Source organism: Columba livia, chromosome 5 (assembly GCF_036013475.1).
Source record: "Columba livia isolate bColLiv1 breed racing homer chromosome 5, bColLiv1.pat.W.v2, whole genome shotgun sequence".
NCBI lineage: Eukaryota > Metazoa > Chordata > Aves > Columbiformes > Columbidae > Columba > Columba livia.
The window spans coordinates 5,139,551-5,161,707 of record NC_088606.1 but is presented as its reverse complement, the minus strand read 5'-3'; the positions used below and the strand labels follow the sequence as shown (position 1 = coordinate 5,161,707).

General features: G+C 41.9%; 1 protein-coding gene and 1 long non-coding RNA gene across 2 annotated transcripts; one reads left to right on the top strand and one right to left on the bottom strand.

The window, feature by feature from the left end:
• Positions 1-147: 147 nt before the first annotated feature.
• On the bottom strand, positions 148-3,518 carry LOC135579512 (uncharacterized). The gene is made up of 3 exons (XR_010472699.1): positions 3,159-3,518; positions 859-1,049; positions 148-238 (listed from the first exon to the last, which is right to left on the bottom strand). It is a non-coding gene; the product is annotated as an uncharacterized LOC135579512 (long non-coding RNA).
• STYX (serine/threonine/tyrosine interacting protein) lies at positions 2,267-19,828 on the top strand. Its single transcript, XM_065063190.1, has 11 exons — positions 2,267-2,538; positions 12,405-12,437; positions 13,197-13,250; positions 14,335-14,432; positions 15,121-15,181; positions 16,470-16,506; positions 17,102-17,141; positions 17,224-17,274; positions 17,833-17,905; positions 18,560-18,653; positions 19,307-19,828. The coding sequence occupies exons 1-11, from the start codon at positions 2,482-2,484 to the stop codon at positions 19,378-19,380; spliced, it is 672 nt and encodes a 223-aa protein (XP_064919262.1). The 5' UTR covers positions 2,267-2,481; the 3' UTR covers positions 19,381-19,828.
• The last annotated feature ends 2,329 nt before the right edge of the window (positions 19,829-22,157 follow it).

The window sequence follows — 22,157 nt, the reverse complement described above, 5'->3', positions numbered from 1 at the left end:
TACAACTTTTGGGGTGGTGAGGGAGATGGGCAAGATGGATTTCCTTTCCAAGTTGCCATTTCACCTGCTCTATAGAGACAGGAACTGTGCAATGTATTATACTTTGAACCTGTGCCGCTTTAGACAGGCAAAGTGATTTACCTAATACTTGTGGAGCTCGGAACGGGGCTTACAAGGCTGGAATTTGGTTACTGTTGTGCTCCCTGGGAGTTGACTGCTGCAGCTGCTGGAGTAATCACTGAAACAAATAAAAACAGAGGCAAAGGTGTTGGTGCTTTTGGGGGCATCTGTCACTATGCCTTATTTTATTTTCTAATTGGTTCCACTCCCTCGCAGATTGACTGCACTGCGCAGCTTACCTAAATGTCCAACTGGCACAGCAGACTTCTGGCTACTTCTAATTATCCTAATTGGATTACTCTAGGCATGCTCAGCTGACAGACAAGTACATTAGATTAACTCTACATCTGCCAGGAAACACACCGCTAAACAGCACCTTCCTGGCAGTTTCAATAGCCATGATTGTTGTTTCTTTACCTGTTTTGTCTCATAGTTATGGGGAATGCGAGGTGTAAAACAGTTACAACAGGACAGACAACAATATTTTGATGTTTATATGGCTAATAGTTGTTGCAGACCTTTTTACTGTACAAAAGCTTCCTATTGTGACTGTGTCAGGAGTGTAAAGGTGCAAACCTCAGATTTAGTTTACGGTAACACCCTTTTGAGTGCAGCTCGTACAGAGCTGCTCGGTCTGGGTGCTACAGCCTGTGCGCTTAGAACAATTAGAAAACTTAGTGAAAAGACAGTTTCTGAGCACTACAGTGAACAGTGAACTGAACTGCTGCCTTTACTTACCTTGGAGAAGGGTAAAAGGTGGCAAACTGTTTCCTGTAGCCCTGGGGGTGGTTAAAACTCATTTTTGAAGTTTGGGCTATAAGCGAAGGCTACTGAAAGTTGTCCCTCTTCCTATTCTTGATGCCAGCTGGACGTGGAAGCTGCAGTTTTACTGTTGCTTTCTCCTTTGCTGTTTAATTTTCCATCTTTCACTGAAAGGAAATGGCAGTGCTGAAAGGATGGTTGCTGAAATGTGATTGTCAAAGATTTCTCAAGAGGGAAATGAGCAAATGAGCCAAGTGTTTAAATAGTTTGGGGTGATGTCCAGCAGAGCATGGGACCGGGGAACCTGAAAAAGCAGAAAAATAGGTTCCTGCTGCAAGACTGGTGTGTCAGAGGGTGTCTCCCATGTGCAAAGAGGAGCTGCTTGAAAATGGTTGAGAGATTCTCCTCCCCTTCTACTCTGTCCTGGTGAGACCACACCTGGAATATTGTGTCCAGTTGTGGCCCCTCAGTTCCAGCAGGACAGGGAACTGCTGCAGAGAGTCCAGCGCAGCCACCAAGATGCTGAAGGGAGTGGAGCATCTCCCGTGTGAGGAAAGGCTGAGGGAGCTGGGGCTCTGGAGCTGGACAAGAGGAGACTGAGGGGTGACCTCATTAATGTTTACAGATATATAAAGGGTGAGTGTCAGGAGGATGGAGCCAGGCTCTTCTCAGTGACAACCAATGATAGGACAAGGGGTAATGGGTACAAACTGGAACACAAGAGGTTCCACTTAAATTTGAGAAGAAACTTGTTCCTGGTGAGGGTGGCAGAGCCTGGCCCAGGCTGCCCAGGGGGTTGTGGAGTCTCCTTCTGTGCAGACATTCCAACCCACCTGGACACCTTCCTGTGTAACCTCATCTGGGTGTTCCTGCTCCATGGGGGGATTGCACTGGATGAGCTTTCCAGGTCCCTTCAACCCCTGACATTCTGGGATTCTGTGACCCCATTTGTGGCATCAGCCAAAATTTGAGGCAGGCAACGTCTTTCTGATTTCTGCTTGCCAAAATGGAAGCTGTTTGATCTGCGTGTGAAAAGAAAGAGACTACAAGCAATGGCAGGCTGCGGGGAGGAAGAACATCTTCGGAAGCGCTAATGGCTGAGGCTCGGCGGGGAGCGCTGTGGTGGCTGGGGCGTGAGGCGCTTCGGGCCGGAGAAGCTGGACCTGCGGCGGGAGAAGGGCCCGCTGAAGAGGTTCCAAGCGGGGACGTGAGGGGTTAGCGAACGGAGCCGGGGACCAACCAGCGCTTCCTGCGCTCCGCCGGGGGCGCCGCTGTGAGGGGGCAGCGCGCGCGCGCGGCCGTTGGCGGCACCGCCCCCGCGCGCGGCGGCCGTTGAGGGCGGGGCGGTTGGGGCGGGGCGGGGGCGCCGCCGGAGCGGAGCCGGGGGCGGGCGGAAGGGCGGGGGAGCGGCGGCGGGAGGAGGAGGAGGAGGGAAGAGGCAGCAGCAGCAGCAGCAGCATGGCGGCCGGGCGCGAGCGGCTGAGCGCGCCGCCGCCTCCTCCGCCTCCTCCTGCCGCCGCTCCCGAGCCGGAGCCTGCGGGCCCGCTGCCCAAATAGCCGCCCCTGCCTGGTCCTGCCCCGCCCGGAGAGCGCCCGGCCATGGAGCTCGCCAAGCCGGCCTTCCCCGCGCTGCCGCAGGCCAAAGAGGACTCTGAGGTGAGCTTCTCGGGGCCGCCGCTCGGCCCCGCCTGAGAAGAACCGCGGGGACAGCTGCCGCGCCGGCCTCCAGCGCGGATGATCCCGGTGTCCCGGGCCGGGGGACCGTGACCCCCCGCGGGCAGGTCCCTACTGCCAGCCCTCCTCACCGTGAGGTGTCTCCCGCTCCCCTTGGGCCCGGCTATCGCCCCCACGGGTCCCCAACCGAGGCGCCGGTCCGCCCGCTCCCCCCTGTACCGGGGACACCGCAGGCCCTGGGACCACCCACCGCATCCTCCGGCCCTGCCCGCTGCTCCCCGCCGGCTCCATTGGCCTCACCCCCCGCCCCGTGCCCGCCCTACCGGGATCCCCCCCGTTCCTCTCTCCTCACTAATGGTGGCCCCGCTCAGCCTGTTGTCTCTCATGTCCCCTCTCCTGTGTTTCGCCGTATCCTGGCCTTCCCCTTGCTTTCCCTTGCGTGTTCACTCTCCCTTTGTATGGTCATTAGTCGTGTCCTCCATCTGCCGCCTGCCTGCTTGCCCCTTTTTTTTGTACGTGCAGAAAGGTGATGAGCTGCTAGCATTGAGTACCTGCGTGTCCCCTTACACACAGTTGCCGCCTGCTAACTCTTAGATACTCACGAAACAATTTGGCATTCTGGTGAGTCTATCGGGGAGGCATTTTTATGATGTTCCAGAGCCAAGACTTCTCGGCAAACTAAGACAGGTGGCAATATCTGCCAAGGCTGAACTGCACCCCGCGTGGTGTCAGAGAAGCCGGGTCGGTTTGGTGTCTGATTTCTGAACTTGGCGTAACCTCTCTGTTGTGACCCTGGACACTGCTGGTGTGTGTCATGTGTCACAAACAGCCCCGAGTGTCCCACTTTGATAGCGTCAGATATTTAATGCAAAAATGTCACCGTGTTTGTGCGGGAAGTTGATAGTATCTGAGCTCCTCAGAGGTCCATAGATTGTTGTATATTTCGTAAGCACCAGCATTATTTTTTTCTGTTTTAATGGAGTTATTGTTGAATGTTGTAATTGTGGTAAATTGCCTGAAACATAGACGTTACTATATGTTTATCTGTTTTGGTTTTCTTGTCAAGATTTAATACCCTCTTCACTTGAAAGCTATGGAGGCATTTACAAGTAATCTCATTGCTTTCATAAAGTTGTAATCAGTTTGTATCTGAACGCGAATTATATATTATACCATCCTAAGGCTTATAACTTATTTGTTTTTAAAATCCTTTATGAAGAAACTAGATTAGGCTGGATGGCTTTTCAAACCCGTTTATAGCAAGAATAGCTAAAAAGAAGTATGAGGTTAAAATAGGTTTGAAAACAGAGGTCACTGTCAGTCTAACAACTCTTAGCTAAGGAAAATTGAGATTATAATACAGTGTCCTTCAGAGTGGATTTTGTTTTGCTTTTTTCATGCTCCGTCTCTTAATAGTATAATGTATAGAATGTTAGAACTTAACGTTCTGTGAGACCATAGCTGAGAATTTCAAGGACTGTTTTTAAAAACTAAGTTAATTTATTTTCAACACCTTAGATTTGTGTCTGACTGGATCTAAATCTGCTGTAGTTGGAGTATTTGGGGGAAACAGCAAAGTTAGCTTGTGGAGCTAGCTTCTTAAACAAAGGGTAAGAGACTTTAGCCCAGTCCTTAAGAAGATGCCTTAGAAAAGCAAACCAAGGAAACTAAAATAATTCTCTCCACAATATGTAGTTATTAGTGGAAAGCTGAAGATGATATCTCGTGTCTTGTTGTGAGGAGGCTCTTTGATGAGGAGTACTCCTTAATAGCATTTCAGGAAGTTGGTTAGGTATGGTTTAGTGCCATCTTGGTAGACTGGACTTTAAGATATTGGAGGGGAAGTGGAGGAGAGAGGACTTGGAGTCCCAGCTTTGCTTCCTGGTGTAGGCTGCTCGAGAGTAACCACAACTTTGCAGTCGTTTTAACGCAATCCAACTGCCACCCCCCAGCTCCATTCTCAATAATAACCATGTGATAGGTTAAATAATAATTAAAAAAAAAAGCCAAATCAGTGAGCCGATCTGGCTGATTGCACAACTTCACCCTCCCCAGGGCTGGCCCAAGGAGAAATCAGGCACTGGGCAAGGCTCTCTGCAGAGGAGGTGACAGCGGCTGGTGGTTGGGTTCACTTTGGCAGGCTACAGAAATGTGCTTTAGGTAAACAGGTCATTTTTCTGGTCTGTAGATGGTTTGTGATGTCCTTAATCCATTCATAGCATTAAAAATTGCTGGGTTTTTAAACAGCTGGCCTTAGCTTATTGTACTTTTTGGAGCTTGTGAAATGCCGCGTTAAGAAGCGCTGGTGGTATTTACCTGCTGAAGAGAGTTCTGCTGCCTTTGCATTCCTCATCTGACATAATCTCAGGAACTGACAGACCAGAAATTAATTCTTCTGCTTACTTAGTGACATGCGTCACTTTTTTTTATCCTGTAGTTTTGTGTACTCAAAGTTCATTCAGGTGGTGAAACCGTGTTTGTTACAGGTCGAGCACAGACAGGATTGAGTTTGTGTCAGTGCTCCCTCCCACCCACTCTTGTGTGCTGGCTGCAGGCTGGGCAAATTGTTCAGTTCTGCAAGGTGAGCTAATGAAGTCTGGGGTAAACTAGATTTTTGGATATTTAACACATAACTCATTGTTCTCGCAAAGCTTTTCTGTCATATGCCATGAATGTCTGTAAACTCTACATGTTCTTTTATGGATTGGTGGTAGTGAATATGGGAAAGTCGTGTGAGTAATAGTGATTGAACGTGGCATGGTGACCATTTCTAAGCTTAGACTTGTATGTCTTTTTCTAAAATTGGCACATTTCCCAAGATGAGGTCTCAAACTTTCTTAAATTTCAGAAGTGCTGTGTGTTTTTTGCTCCAGTATAAACGTGTATGGCTAAAGATGTGTTAAAAGAGGGTTGGGTTAATAACAGTTAATGCATGCTGGTATATTGGTACTGAGACATCTTAGCACTTTTGGAAATATGGTAAATAAAGACTGGAATAATTCAAGGAATTTACTGGAAATTATGTTTTTCCCATGAAATTTTAAACAAATAAGAATAGCACTAGGATATATGTAATGGGAATGCAGAATGATTACCACTTCATTTCTTCGTATTTGCTTGCAAGCAGGCTCAGTAAACTAGTGTTCATGATGTATTTAGAATTTTTTTAGGACTCTCCATGGTTTTTGTGATGGAATTATCAGCTTATTGACTAAGCAGTCATATTTGCCATTTTATCATGAGCTTTCTTTAGCACATGATTTTTGAAGAAATGTACATTTCTTGACAACTATGTTTAGTCTGAAATGCTAATGTATTTTTGATTGCTTTTTAAACTATGTAGTAGTGCAGCCCGTGTAAAAGTGGCACAAATTTCTTAAGCTTTTTTTACTCTTGCTTTTGATAGGAGACAAATAACCCCCTAAACAAATATAAATTGATTCCCCTCCTCTACAGACTCTTTAAAATAAATAGGAAGCCCGTGTTATAATATTTAATTTTGCCTGCCCACATAATAGAGCAAAAGAAATTTAAAACAGTCGTCGTGTCATGCTGGGAAATGTAAATCAGGTGACAGATTTTTGATCCCAGCTCTGTGGGATGCTATCAGAATACTCCGCATGTATCAGAATTGCACTGTGGCAGCTGAGGTTGAGCGGTTGTGTCAGTCGTGATCAACTTACAGCTTTTATCCACGAGCAGCCTGTTGAAGTGCAGAGGCATCTGCACAGATGGAAGGTAGTTCATAATGGGAGCAGTTTGTAGAACTGAGGACTTAAAATGTGTGGTTTGGGTTGTTTTTTTAATCTAAATGAGGATTGTAAGGAGACCTGTGTGGTCCTTGGCTGTCTCGATATAGCCCATCTCACGAGGCTGTCATATCCTTTTTCATGCCTTTTTTAATATATATTTACACCATTATAAAAAATAATTACCTGAATATAATTTTTCCTTTACTGGTTGCCACTAAAACCTTTTTATTAGTGCTCACTCCACAGGTATTTTGTAAAAAGCAAATTGATGAGACCTTTTATTTTAGCAGGTAGAAATGCTGTGGGATAAGTTGAGGAGAAATACTATTAGAAAAAAATCTGAGTCTCAGCATCTGTGCAAGTCTGTTTAAAAAGAAAATAATATGAAAGGTGTGGCAATCTTGCTACTTGGCTATGTGCTTCATGTAAGCTGAAGAATTCTGCCTTCATTGCTTTCTCCTGCTTTAATGAAACCAGTGCTGATCATCCTGGGTGCTAATTGGTATTTAAGAAGCCAGTAGAGATGTCTTTTTGGACCAATATTACAGAATGGGACAAATAGAAACATAAAGAAGAAACAAATGTTTTTTTACTTTCCATTTGGTTGCTTTAGTCTACTTTTTATCCTTTTCCATGGCTTGTGTTTCTCTTTGCCAAAATAACCTCTATTATCCTGTTGTGTGCTTCTTCCTTCCCCTGTGTGTTCTATCATTCCCACCTGCTCTTGTTGTTTCTTCCCCACCTTCCTGCTTTTGTATTCCTCTGGATTTCTAAAAGCGAAAATGTTGGCATGATGAGGACATCCCATTGTCCGAGTGCTTCACAAATACCCAGAAAACGCTCTTCAGCACCAGGTCCCATTGTCAAGGCTGGCCCAAGTGGAATCTGTGACTGCGGGGGTGCTTGCTGTTACAGTAAACCCCATCAAATAGCTGATTTTGCTGAAAAGTGGCCTTTCCCATCCTGCCAACCATCCAGTGTTGTCACCGGTTTTGTCCCGATACTCGTCTGACCTGTGGTGACCGGGAGCAGGGAGCTTACTCAGTACACAATGAGTTCTGCTAAAAAAAGCTGTTAGTTTGGGGTCGTTTTAGTCTCCTGAGTGTGGTGACTATGGGATTAGACAACTGTGCAAGGCTGGGGCTGTCACCTCACCCTTTAACCAGTGCTGGTTTGGGTTAGAAGCCCGGTCAAAGCCTGACTTAACCCTGCCTTAACCCTGCTAGTACAGCTTTGCTCTTGTTAGTTACATGCCCACATCTTGAGTGAACAAAAAGAGTGAGTTTAATTTGTTATATTTTATATACTTGCACTAGGACTTCTACATGAAATATATGTGTATATACACACACATATTAAAAAAAAAAAGCTGCTACCTGGAATAACTGTGTCCAAGAACATGAAGCATCAGCAAAACTGAAAACGCAGCCTTTCATTTGAGTCTTGTTTGTAGCTAATTTTGAGGCCCTTAGAGCAGCCTGCTTTACAAGGGGAGACATAACAGGTTGCAGTAACATTCAGGTATTTTTCTTGAATGTTTTTAGTGCTTCATTTGATTTTTCTGTTTTCTTATTAAAAGATGGCAAATGAGTATGCTCTGTTACTACTTTAATATTTCATTCTTTCTTTTGACAATAGTTTATTCCACTTTACAAAGTCTGTTGCTCTAAGTAGCTTTATTTTTGTGCAGGTCTTTAATGACACCCCTGGCTCCCTTTTGTTGGACTGTTTGAGCTGGGAGGCTTGTTTTTATTTTCCAATATATTGTCTAAAATACTTCCAAATTGAAGATATTATCTCATTTCATCATGTCAATTAGACTTAGAACTTCCTCAGAACATATCAGGACCCAACCACAATCCAGGCTGTAGCCTGGTAAGGGGAGGGGGGTGATGATAGTATTGGCAGTTAATATAATTCTGCTCTTTAACTGTTCTGATATAATACTATTTAGCTGTAATTTAATTTCCTATACAGAACGGTACAGAGTTATAGCCAAGAGAAGAGGAAGGAACTGAAGCAGGTCAGCAGAATGTGTGGCTGTCACTGCTGTAACAGTTGTCTTCAGCTTTGATTTCACCACTTGCAGAAGAATGTTATACCAGGTTTGGAGGAGAGATTTTTGAGTGTTAAAGCTTATATGAATATTCCACTAGACAGGGAAACAAATTTAGGCAAGAGGATTCTGACAGCCGTAGATTCTTGAGGTACATGAGGAGCGCTGTGATGAATTGTGATGGCAAGAGTAATCTGTACGGAGAGGTAAGCGATGCTATTAATCAAAAACAAAAGAGCTGTATTGGAAAAGGGTCAGAAACCTAGAGTGGTCAGGAAATTTTTACTGGGAGTTGTGTGTGGCTTTTCAAAAGGACTTGAGTAGTGGTCTTGAAAGCAGGGAAGGAGTCACTGTAGATGGTGGCTGGTGCCCTGTGATGTCAGCGGATCAGGAGCAGCGGCTGAAAGTCTAGAAAAGATACTTCTTGATGTTGGATTCTCCTCCTTTAAACTACTGATTTGATTTATTTTACTGGTGTTTTTTTCAGCACCTTTGAGAGCTTCTTCCTTCATCCAGGATAGCTGCGGTTTGCAAGATCTACTAATTATAAGGCAGCAGCAGTTTAACCATAATAATGCAAGTGCAGTACTGCAAATTGCCTTTCAAGCAAAGCTGAGCTTTGTCAAAGACTAACTAGGATATACTTTTGTATGTGAAAATTAGCTAGGTCATCAGACTTAAACTTGTGGTTAGGAACCAGTTAAGCGATGTCATGTATATGCGTTTCACTACATTCCTTCTGGTGAGGCATATGCAGGTTGCGTGAGGTATGTTGTGCTGCCACATTTAAGAAACACAGGCTTTATTTTTGTGCAGATCCTGAGCATAGACAAGTGTCAGGGCTGTTAAACTAATTAAAAAATTAATAATATGAATTCTCTATTAGGTCCTAGCCAAGGTCACTCTTTCAGGATAAAGTCCATGTGTACGTGCATTTGCGCATGTCAATGTGAGGTGTCAGGTTTTTTGCTATTAAACTCTTCTTCTAAAGAAGAACAGGTATAGCTATGGCGAAATATTAACAAAATAACCATAACTCTTGATGTCATTTGGATATTGGATATCAAGAAGCTGTTTGTAGCATAGACAGGTCTCACCTGTTCATTTGCATCCTCAATGTGTTTTGACTAGAGTCTGGCTGTAGGTAGGGAAGGGAGGGCTTTGTATTCCCTTTTCTCTTGCTAGTTGCTCCATTCTGGGGCAGTAGCTGAAGCACTTAGTCCCTGGCATTTCCTTTGTGCAAACACAAAATACAGCAGATATGTGCTGCGGACACCCTCAGCGAAACAGCGGAGATATCTTTTAAACTTGTCCATCAGTGAATCACAGTTGAGTTTGGGAAGATCTGTCGGGGTGAGTGGCTCCTCCTAAAGTTTCATTTAGGATTGGGAGGGTGTTTCGCCTTCCTTTCTCTTTGCTTTTTGTCTTGTGGGTATTGAAGAGCACTTATTCCAGTGAGTTGTCACTTAGTTGGTAGAATCTACCAAATACTGAGCAGCAAGCAGTGCTGTTAATCTATCCAACTTTAGCATCATCAGTCATTTTCTTAGCAAAATTCTTGTATTCGGTCTGATAAAAAGAGAAACTTTCAGCTATTATTTGACTGCTGGATGCTTCAAACAGTGTGGAAAATGTGGTTGGTGAATTAATTTCTTAAAACGAGACCTCTGCTTGGGTTCAGTCTACATTAATAGACTTTTTTACATAATTTTGCATAACATTTGAGCAATTTTAGTTTTAAAAGCCTTGAAGGGCTGTCAGGGAATCACCAAAATAATTTTTTCAGTAGTTTGTGTCCTTGTCTCAGATATAATGTTTTCTTTATACATCTTTCAGATATTTATTTTGCAAACCAGATCCCAGTGGAAACTGTACCTTTTTGGCTTCTTGAAGAACGTTGTAGACTGATGTCTGGAGCAAATACTGGTGGTTTTTTTCTTGTTCAGAACATCTGTGGCATCTGTTGTCTTTTGGGTTTTGCTTTCCTTTGGACTGTATATTGCTAAATTCTTGCCTACTTCTTTTGCACAGCTTACAGCTGTTGTTGGGACTAACATCATTTCCTGCTCCTAATGCATTTAAAAGGAATATTTGTAATGTATTATTAAGTCCCCTTGGCCAAAATACTGATGAATTTGTGTTTTCATTATACTCCAGATTAAGACTCTTAAATTCTACAAGTTGAGTAATAAACCCACTTAGGTGCTTGTATGCTCCTGGAGTATAACTTAAGCTTTTTCAGAGTTTATTACTCTCACTATTGCATTTATACTTGGACAAAACTGGGGTTTTCTTGCTTTTTGATGAGTGAATTATGCTTTTGTCGATGCAGTGAGACAGCAGGGTTATGCTAAAGGACTCTAAGGTCAACCTTCAAAGGATATAGTTCTGTAAAAAACATCCTTTTGTCACAGGATTTCTACTTTCTACTACCAGGAACTTTTATTATTACAGCTGGAACATGCAGAAATAATTTAGCTACCTCTCTGCCTCTTTAGCAAAGACCATTTCAGTGCATTTTATTTCCCCATTTGTACTACCTTTTTAGGCAGTATTCAAAGAATTGTTTGGAGTGGCTTAAGGTTTGTTTGCTTTCTCAGAAATGCTGTCCCAGACTCAATTCAAGTGGTTTCCAGGATAACTTTACTGATACTAAAATCCTTTGTAATTCCACTAACACAAGCTAGCAAAACCTCACTGTGTAGCTGTGTGTGTCTGAGGGAAGCACTGGATTTTTCGTGTATGCCTTAATAAAAAGGGAATTAATGTGAAATTGATGCTACTGGTGCAAAGGTGGACGGTGCTGCAGTTTAGGGTCCTGGAGCTTCCTTAGTGTAATCCTGATCTCACTTCAGAGGTTGAATATTTAGGAGTTGAACTTTCTCATAGTTTTGAGGAGATTGGAACATTAACAAGAACGACATATGGCAAAGCTTTTTCTTAGCTGCTGCTGTGTGTGGAGCAACCAACAAAGTTATGTAAATAAATATATGCAGTCTATTGGATTTGATATGTTTGACTATTTCCTTTTTTTTGTCTCTCCAGCTGGTAACTGTGATCTCAGATACAACTCCTTCGTGTGTGAGGGTCAAAGAATGAGTAAGAGCCTGTTAATAGAGGACAGTGGGAGTTGCAAAGAAGGGATGACAGGAATAGCGTCTGCCTGAGCATTTCTCTGTTCAGCTTCGACAGTTCTGTAAAATGGAGCAAAGGATGAAATTGCTGATCCTGGCATTTGCCCCAGACAGTTCCGATAGATCGAGTTGGATTATAGTGAATAGTCAGCTGGGAAGAGGTTGTTTTCAAGGGGTAAATCTTCGCAAACTCTGGGTCTGAGGTTTGTGGAGGGCTATAATACGCTTGCCGTAAATTAACTGACCAGGAGCGTCACATCCTTGTGGCTGAACACAAGTGTATGTGTTTGCTGCGAAAAGATCCTTTCAGTGTAACGGTCTGGGATGGAAAAAAGTGGAAACTCACTTGAAGGACTTGCTGTATTCATGGACAACAAAACTTTCTAGAATTATTTAAGCTAAATCCTGAATATTCAAAATCAAGTTAGTTTGAATGCATTAGGTGAGGCAGTGTGGGTTTTAAGGGAGTTACCTGCTGTACTTGCTATCTTCTGTTTTTCCAGTGGCTGCAGGAATGTACCAATCAAATGATTTTTTTCTTCTGTGGCTTGTACAGAATGTTCTAAAGCCTTTTTCCTTTTCCTTTTTTTATCTCCCCACTCTAGAGGGAAGTTTCTAAGCAGAAGGCTGAGGTGTGGATGTACAGCGCACTAGCTATTCTATACAGGCTTCATCACTGATGTAGAATACTTATGGTTTCTTCACATTAGCTTTCAAAATAATGTTCCTTGCACTTGAGTGTTAATGTGGAGAGTTAGCAGTAAGCATAAGCAACAGCCCTGGTGTGTAGCAGGTATTGTGTACAATCTGCAGAAAATAGATTTTTATTCTTTTACAGAATAATTTCTGCCTGAATTTGTTTTTCCCTTTATGTGCCTATATAGTAATTTTTTGTTTTATTTTAAGGATTGGACCTACCCCATGAGGAGAGAGATGCAGGTATGACACTTTCATTTACAGTTCGAGTCACAACCCATGGGTGGGTTCACTAAGAGAAAGAAAGTGCCCTACAAAAGAGCTGCTATCAAAGTCAGTTTTTAGGGGTAAAGTACAAACACTTTTCTTCAGAATCCCCCAAATACTTCATTTTAGTGATTGCTACTGCTTTGCGAATGTTTTTATATGATTGGTAAAAACATATTGGATCTTTGCTTTTTAACTTAAATTTGGTTGGAATTAAGTGTTCTCAAGTAGAATAGACAATGAAAATTTTCCTACTGCGGTGTCAGCCAAATCTTTGCACAATATAAAATCTGCAGACCTACATGTCTTTATTGGTGGGGAGGTAAATGGTTAAAAATATTTCCCTACTATTAGGACAAAGCTAGCAGACTTACCATGAGTATATCTTTTTCCATGAGAGCAAATTGGAATTGATTACAATGATTATATACAAAGTTAGAGTTCCCTTCATTTGATCTGGGGCTGGGGAAGATGCAGTAATCAAACTGGAACTCAGTCCAAATAAAGGACTTGATTCCTCTTCGAAAACAAGTTCTCCTGCACAAAGATCATGTTTCTTTTATTTTGCCAAACTGATTTTTATTTCCCTTGTCCTGTTATAAAATGACACTTGATAACACATCTCTCACTAGGACGTAAATTACTTGTTTCCATGGCCATAGTCTCAGTTGAGTGCAATGTATTATTTCAAATAATTTTGAGTTGGTATTAAATGTCTGTTCTTCTGCCTCCTAGGAAATTCTACCTGGGTTATTTTTAGGCCCATATTCTTCAGCTATGAAAAGCAAGGTACGATTTTCAGAATGGTGTCTCATACTGTGATGATTAGTTACTGTGACAATATGTTCAAGTGTTGTCTATATAGGGGTAAATTTGGTTGCAACCCTGAGCTGGAACATGAATGATGCTGGAGGATAAGTAATACATGGAGCATTTATAGGGTGGTGCTTTTATCCTGCAGGATTATCTCGCTGGGACTGGTGTCTCTGGGGCTCCCCTGAGTGAATCTGAAGTGCTGTGTCAGGGACACACTGGGGCAGTTGACACAAAACTGTGTTTTCTATAACAATCTTGTGAGATAAAGGGTTACCAAAAAAGAGCCCAGATTGTGGGGTTTTTTTATGTGACTTGAAGTCCTGCGTGTGTTTGTACACACACACATGCATGATCTCTCAATTGAGCTAGTCAGCTTTACCTGCTCCTTACAAACCACAGAAAAATGCAAGTTTGGAGTGACTTGCACACTAATTGCAATGAGCATTCATGTGTGAGCTTCTTGCATTAAAACGGAGTCTTATACTTAAGCTTATTATAATTTTTCTTAGAAAAAGGTATTATAAAACATTTGAGATTTACACATTACCAATCAGGCAATCTGTTTCCTTTGCAAAAGTGTTGTGATACAAATCAGAACTGGGAACTCGCACATACGTAGTAAAATAAATTGCACCTACAATAAAGTCAAGCACTGCTAAGACCAAGCTTGTGTCCCCAAGCTTACCTCATAGTCTAAATCTTCTTAATTTCAGTGGTCTGATTCCAGCAAGATTCCAGTGCTGGCTGAAAACCATGTAGGGACTTGAAATTTCAAGCCAAGTGAAAGGTGGGCAGAGACAAACAAGTTCATTGAATGCTGCCTCCACTGCCTGCTCTTTTATCATTGTTAGAAATGGCTTTTCTTGCAGCTCCTAATGGTTGCGTTTTGTCTTTTGAAAGACAAAGATTTTCATGCTGTGCTTTGAATATGAGAAAACTAGCTCCAGTTTTCCTTGAGGACATGATATAACACTGTTGTATATTTAAGTATAGCTTTTCTTTTTATTACTGTACAATGATGGATTCAGTAATTCTAAAAACCTTTCTTTTTCCACAGCTACCTATACTTCAGAAACATGGCATAACCCATGTAATATGCATACGGCAAAACATTGAAGCAAATTTTATCAAACCAAACTTCCAACAGTTATTTAGGTGAGAAATATTGCTAACATGCAGACCTACAAACAATGAAGGGTCTTACTTTTAAACCACTTATTCTGCTCTAACAAGATTTTTTTTGTCTTGGTGTTCTTTCCAAATATTTTCGTGTTGTCAAAACTATTTGAAAAATGTGCTGAAGAATAGAAAGACTCTTTGATCCAAACCATGAAGTTTATTCATCCTGCTAAACTCTAGATATAGGCAAGTCTGTGAATGAGAAGTATACATTAATTTGCAGTAACTGTCTTCATTTTTGTGGTTCTGAGTATAGTTTGTCCTGCTAATAAAACATTTGAAGTAACTTAATCAGGACGTGTGTACCTCTGAAAAAACTGTGTAAAGCCCCAGAAAAGAGCGCTGGTCCGTATTTACAAACCAATGGGGTGTGTGTTTGTAGTATGCTGCTTTTAAACAATGACAGTCACCTGTAGCATAGCAGGTGTGAATTTCTTCCACTGAGAGAGGTGATTTTGTCAGGGGGTGTTGGAGAGGGTTCCGCACAAAACGAGGTTGCTCGTTTGCAGATGTTCCGGAGCTCAGACCAGAGAATAAAGTCAGGAGGGTGGTGCTGGTGTCCTTCACATATTTGAGTGTGGTAGTGGGGTTGGATCAGCTGGATGTGTGCTGGTGGCAGCAATTTGGTGTTACTGTGTGCTCATAGCATCTGTTTTCCTTGTAGGTATTTAGTCTTGGATATTGCAGATAATCCAGTTGAGAATATAATACGATTTTTCCCTATGGTAAGTATTTGTGTGTTAATGGGAATGGAGATGCCCAGTAAGAGTTTTCTGAACTAACAGATACCAGTTGCAAATTTGGGATGCTCAGCCTGAGGCACCTAGAAGAGCTGAGAACTCTTAAGTGGCCTTATTGCCACTTTAGTGAGTGTGATTAACTCCTTTATACAAGTATAAAAGCTGAGACAGATTTTTAAGAGATGTACCTGATTCTGATCTCATAAAAAAAAGACAGGTCTCAAACCAAAAACAGGTAATGAGAGAATGATAGTTATTTTGGAAATCCTTGGCATGTAGGAAAGTTATTTTTTGAGCCCAAGATTATTTATATCTCTTGTGTCAAATACTAAACCAAATTAAACATGAAATAGTAATGAGTTGGTGTAACCAAGTTTTACAGCATCTTGTTTACTGTAGAGGAATTAGTACCTAAGTTAAAGATACTGACATTTGGAAATACAAGAAACGTAGAGTTTTGAGCCTTTTTGGTTTTTTTAATCCTTATTTAAGTTAGTATGCAACAGAGCAAAAGCATTTTATTCCTTCTCCCACCAAAAAAAAAGACCAACCCAAAAGCTCTTGTGGCTTCCCTGTCTATGGCAGAGGTGCTCGTGTTTTTGCAGAACACGAACGCAGAGCTTGCAGCTTTTCTGAATGTATCATTTGATCAAACAGCGTCCTTTGCACATCCCACAGTCACTGACATCTCAGTAGCTCCGTGGTGATGTATTTTAAGAGTCTAGCTTGAGTTCTCCCCGCCATAAGTCATTTAGCTTTTGCTTTTCATCTCATCAGCTGTTTCAACCTGGTAATATTCCACTGACCTCGCTACCTCATATCTCGCCTTATAGATTTATTAGAGCTGCTTTTGTAACTGGAAAACTTATAGGAAGAAACAAGTGTCTGTGGAGTGGTCCAGGCTACGTTGGTGTTGATGTGTGGGTTTCTGTTTGGTGTTTTCCCCCTCAACTCTTAAGCAAAGATGTGTGGAAGTTACTTTTTATTATAGTGGCATAACGTGGCATCATGACTGGATATTTATTTATTTTTGTTTCTGGCTTCTCACTGACAATTTTATGGGTCGATAAAAGTACGAAAGGAATATGAATGTCCAGTTGTAGATAAAAGTACGAAAGGAATATGAATGTCCAGTTGAAGTGATGTATGAACAGAATGCACTATTGTCATTGTATATAGAGACCGATACAAAAATTCTACCCAATCTAAACGCAAGTAGCAGCAATATCTAGAACAATCTGAAACTGAGTCTTGTATTTATTTTTATATTTAGACTAAAGAATTTATTGATGGAAGTTTACAAAGTGGAGGTAAGACCATATTAACATTTTTCCTTCATTTTCTAATACATTGTTGTTAAAGTTTTGAAACTAACTTAGTGATATGTATTAAAGGTTCTTATGTATGAGATTTTCTTAAATTTGGGGTTTTATTGTGCTTGACTTGAACCATATTATACAAGTTCAGAGCAAAGTGTCCTCCATTCCTTTGCCTCTGACTGCAAAACAAACCTCTCTGTGTATCTGTGGTGGTTTTGGTGTGTGTGTCTTTTTGGTTTTGTTTCAGTTTGGCTTGTTGGTTTTCTTTTCCACTTCAAACACAACTGTGTTCTGTTCATGAGGGGTTTTGCCCCCTCTCTAATGTGGGGCCTTAAATCTGCCTTGTGGTCCTGGAATGCCGGTGCTGTTACTCAAAATCCTGAGAGGAGCAGGAATTCATGTTTCTGTATCCTAGAGCAGTAATGGGTAGAGTGTAGTTAGTAATCTAGGGTGAAGTCAGACACACCTGTTATTCGTAGGATGCATCTTGCTATTGTATAGTTCTCCACAACATGGAAAAACTACATTTCAAAGCATTTTCTTCAGTCTATACAAATATGGTTTGTTTTGTTTTTTTCCTTCTCAGGAAAAGTTCTTGTCCATGGAAATGCAGGGATTTCTAGAAGGTAGGAAACTATCCATCCTGCTTATTACTTTTTTTACTAAATGAAAGTATATTTTCCCTAAGTTTTTGTTGTTTCTTTTCAGTGCTGCCTTAGTTATCGCGTACATAATGGAAACGTTTGGGGTGAAGTACAGGTAAGAGCAGAGCATGGTCATGGTGTTAAGCATTTGTCTGAAAAGGCTGAAGTGAGAGAGCACTTTAGTGCAGATGAAGAATCTGTACTGTCTGTAGATATTTATTTTTTTTAAATTCAAGTGCTGTAAGTAAATAATTTTGGAAGGAATGTAAACAGTTGTGTGTATACAATCCAGTTGTTACCTACTGAGTGAAGACTTTACACAGGGCAGATTTATTCCATTTCACTGCAGGTGTGTTTACATCCTTTATTTAAGAATTAGGTACCAGCCTATGTGAATTGATGCCTTGCTGTAAATCTATAGGAGAGGCCCAAGAGGCTGTTGTAGGTAGTATGGTGAAAACAGGCCAGAGAGCTGGCGGGTGGGCAAATAGGGTGTTAGAACTACTGCTCCCTGTTTTGCCCAAACAATTTCAGTCGTACAACCGGGTTCTGAGGAGCATTTAGAGATTGTGTGTTTTTGAAGAACTAATAATCGGAAGGAAGAGTCCTGAAACCACAGAGACTTTTGTCACAGTCTGTTTTCCACTGAAGTATTTTCTCTTCTCTTCATAAGGGATGCGTTTACTTATGTTCAAGAAAGAAGATTCTGTATTAATCCTAATGCTGGATTTGTCCATCAACTTCAGGTGACTTTTTTTCCCCCCCCGGTCATAACTCTAAAACCATTTGATGAATCATCTTCCTGCAAAACAGCTGTTTCTACTTAGGCTTAACATTTACTGTACAAGTATGATTCAAGTGAATCTCAGAAGCCGTAGTTGAGCTGGGGAGGAAGATGAATGTATATCCTGGTTCATTTGACTTGAGCTTTAGACAAAGCAAATCCTAAATTTATTTGGGATTTTAAGTAACTCCTCAAGGGATTGTCATGTAGCACTGAAAGTGCAACAGGTCACTGAAATGCAACTTCAAGGCCATGTGTGGTTTGTCTTGGTAACAAATTTCTGAGGCTGCTATATTCTAAGTTTGGTTTGTTTCTACTGCCTGAATTGCAACAGTGAGTTCTCTAAACAGTCTCACAGATTTCTTTTCTTTCATGAAAGTTTACTCTGTTTTTAAAAGCCATTTCTTGTCATCCTTTAAGTTTCTGTTTGTTCTGCCTTCCTGACAGTTCTTGTCATTCAAATCAAAGCAACAAAGATCTTCCCTTCTCTCAAATATCTGCCTTACTATAAGGTGCTCTCTTGGTCCGTCCTAATGAACTCTCTGAATTAGTCCTCCTTATCCATACAAAGCATTATGCCAAATTAATAACACTATGCATTATCAAACTGTTTCAGGAATATGAAGCCATCTATCTAGCAAAATTAACCATCCAGATGATGTCACCACTGCAGCTGGAGAGATCCCTCTCAGTCCCACCTGGCTCTACAGGTCAGAAGCCGCCTGTGTGTGATGCCCCTTAAGTAAAACCCCCAACAGCAGCAAATCTCAAACTTTTGGGAAGGAATTGGCTGCAGCTGCTGTGCAAGCTGCCTTCAAACTTTAGTATGTGGTAATTAAATATTCTGTTCTCCTACAGTTGAACTTCCCTGCGTTGTCTGCACTTCAGTGCTGTTCTGGAGCAGGGCCCTGTCACCCTATGTCCTTCAAAACCCCCGAGTTCCCTAGAGAAATTGAGAGCGACTGGTTGAAAGCAGCCAGTGTTCATCACATAGTTGCTGCTCTTAAAATGAAGGCAGTTGCTCTGAAAAAAGTTTTGGTGTGACTTTAAACAGATGACAGGGGATTAGGGCATGTAAAAAATGTTACCGTAATCATCTTGAGGTGTGACAGTAGCAACCTGGTAAAAGTCCCTGAAAATGGAGCCTGGGGGGAGATGTAACGGGAGTTTAAGAAGTGGTGTGTTCTAGGACATTTCTCTTCCATGTGAGGGAAGAAGAGTGCGGTCAGCACTGTCCAAAAGCTGAATGTCTTCAAAGAGTAGAGTCCCTGCAAGATGACAATGACAACTGCCCTGTAGCCCTGCGTGCAGCGGTGTGCGGGTATAACTGATCTTTTCAGGAGCGTCCTCCTTCCTCTTGCAGGGAGTTTAAAGCGAATGCACGAAGAGGATGAAGAACTCGGAACCATGCAAGTGGCAGCAGCACAGAACGGATGATATTGGAGGCCAAGCGCTGTTTGTACTGTGAATTCCTGCCAAGAAAGGTGAAGAAAACTGGGGAAAAAAAGAACTAATAATGCAAAGCGATGAACACACACACACACACACATAGCTTCTTTTCAATTACAAGTTGCTTTCAGATGTAAATCTGCCTCTGCAACACACTAAGCATCATTTTTAAGATGTTGGACTTCTTGAATGAATAGATGGCACTGATTGTTTTATTCCTTTTTTACACTTTACAGTTTTATTCTAAACCAAGATTTTTTGGACTTGCAAAGAGGTATTATTGCAATAATGCACTTTTCATACTTGAAATTTGTTTATTTGTATGATATAAAGTTATTACTTTAAACAAAATGCAAGCGGGGGGGATTTGTTTATAAAGTTATTTGTGTAATTTATAACAAGAGACTTTAGTAAAGAAAAAGTTTGCTAAAACTCACCTTGTTCTCAGTATGTATGACGGTCACGCTTGTAGAAATGCGCTTTATGAACAGCACTATGCACCTATACTGGCAGGTGAGGAACAGCAGTGATCTAACTGGTATTTAATTCTTCACCTTGTTATAAAACCCCATTATATACTGAATTATTTTGAGACTGACACTCTTGAGAGCAATTTAAGATAGAATATTGTTCTAAAAATCTCTACCTTGTTTTATACAAGTTTAACAGAATGCTGATTAATGTGCTGAATTAATACAGAGGGCAGCTACCAATGGTACACACATCAAGACTGAATTATTTTCTTATAGCTAGCCTTTAAAAGCTGTTTGTTAAATCAGTTATAGGTTGTTTTAAGCTGAACAAGCCAGCATGGTCCATCTGTCCACTAGAACAGTGCATCTTCAAACTGGTATTGGAGGAGTAGTTGCCTTTGTGAGACAATAGTTACATCATTTGAGGTAAAAATCACGTTGGTATCTGAAAACTAAGGCCTAAAGCGTTGACCATAAATCTTACCAAGACCTGAAGGACTCACCTTGGCTCTTCTAAAGCATTAGAGTGAATTAAGGCCACATGCTTATCAGCACTTTGAAGTTTTCAAATTGGGAATTACCAGAGTGGTTTGTGCAGCTTTAACGCTTCTCAGAAGCGCTGTGCAAACCCAACCACAGCTAGTCAGCGCTAGACTGACGGGTTTACGATGTGCTGTTAAGGTTCTTTAAAAGTCAGTTGGGAAATAAATTCTCCGCTGTTTCACTGCTGCCCCTGTGGCTGCACTGGGGTCTGCGGGTCTCTCTTGCACAGCTCACCAAGTGCTGCCAGTGACAACTGAAGAAACAAGGGTGGCAACCAGACTCGTGTGAAACTGTTCTCTATTTCGGCTCCTCTGGGAAGGGGCAGAGATGACACATGGGTGGAACACCAGTGATTCATGTAACTGGCCCCTGCCAGCGAGGCTTGTTCATGTGTCACTGGGGTGCTGGTGCTTCCCTGGGAAGATCATTTCACAGACAAACAAGCCTCGTGACTGAGGATTTTCCACCGAACTGGTGGGTTTTTTTGTGCTGTTACCCCCTGCTGCTGCCTTCTACAGCCACTCTGGTCTCTTGGCCTGCTGCCTTGCAGATAACAGCCTCAGATCCGAAGGGGTTTGAGATTAGTTCTCCTCACATCTATTATTAAGCCTTTTATTTAAAACTTCTTGACATCTGTCTCATTTAGCTTCCTGCCAGGAGGTATTTCAATTACTGTTTGATTTCTGTGGTTCCACCAAAGGTGTAACTGGCAGCAGGGGTCCCTCACTGTGCCCTTAGAGTAGCTGAATGAAGGAGCTGGAGTTTTCTTCCTCACAGGGTAGAGCTGTTACCCAAAAAATGAAATCCCAAGGAGGAGGTAACACTAAACCTCCAGAGAAGATGGTAGTTTTCTTATGGTTGATTTCTGACAAGGTCCTTAGTTCCCTGAGCGGGGCATCTTGCTTTTTCCAGCTGAGCCAATTGTACCGTAGATAAATTAACAGGGCTGCTTCAATTTAGGAGATGCATAATATATTTTAACACAAACTCTTGCTGTTCAGTGCTGTTATTTGTGACATTTTCCTGGTTCCTGTGACAGTTCAAAATATATAGACCTGTATATGAGGTGTTCATCCAGCTGGCTGGGCCATGCTGGGAACCAGTAGCATTTTTAAGTCCCCAGTCTAGGAAGTAACAGCTTTGCAGCATCTGCCTGAAATCTGCAGATATACCTGTTGAGTTTAACACATTTGTCAGTGGACTCTGCTACACCTACAACCTGATCTTCCTGAAGGGATTCCTGGTGACAGTCCCTTTCCTCACATCACTTCTGGGCCAGAACAAAGAGCCTTCAGCATTCAAGAGATGCTGATGAGCTGGATTCTGCCCAGCAGAGAGGGACATTGTCATGCAGCCACAAAACCCAGCTTTCCACTGAATTCATTTGTTTTACAATGATCTAAGCTGGGTACACAATCACCTGCTCCTCACTAGTACTAATCTTTTCATTAACTCTTAATGAGGGCTCCTGCAGCTATTTAGATGGTGTAGATATCCTGGAATTCAAATAATCCACTTTAAGTTAGTAGAAATTCAGAGTTAATTAAAACCCTGAAAGGCAAGAAAATCCACCTCAGTGAGTTTGGGCCAGTAGCTGATTTCATACAATTAGTTGACAATTGGGGCTCAAGCTGCTTGGATGTTCTGTCTGCAGAGCACATCTGGGAAAGGCCCAGCCCTCCCTTGGGACAAACACCCCTAAGAAAACAGAGGCATTAGAAACCCATGAAAGTGCCTCCTAGATGTGTT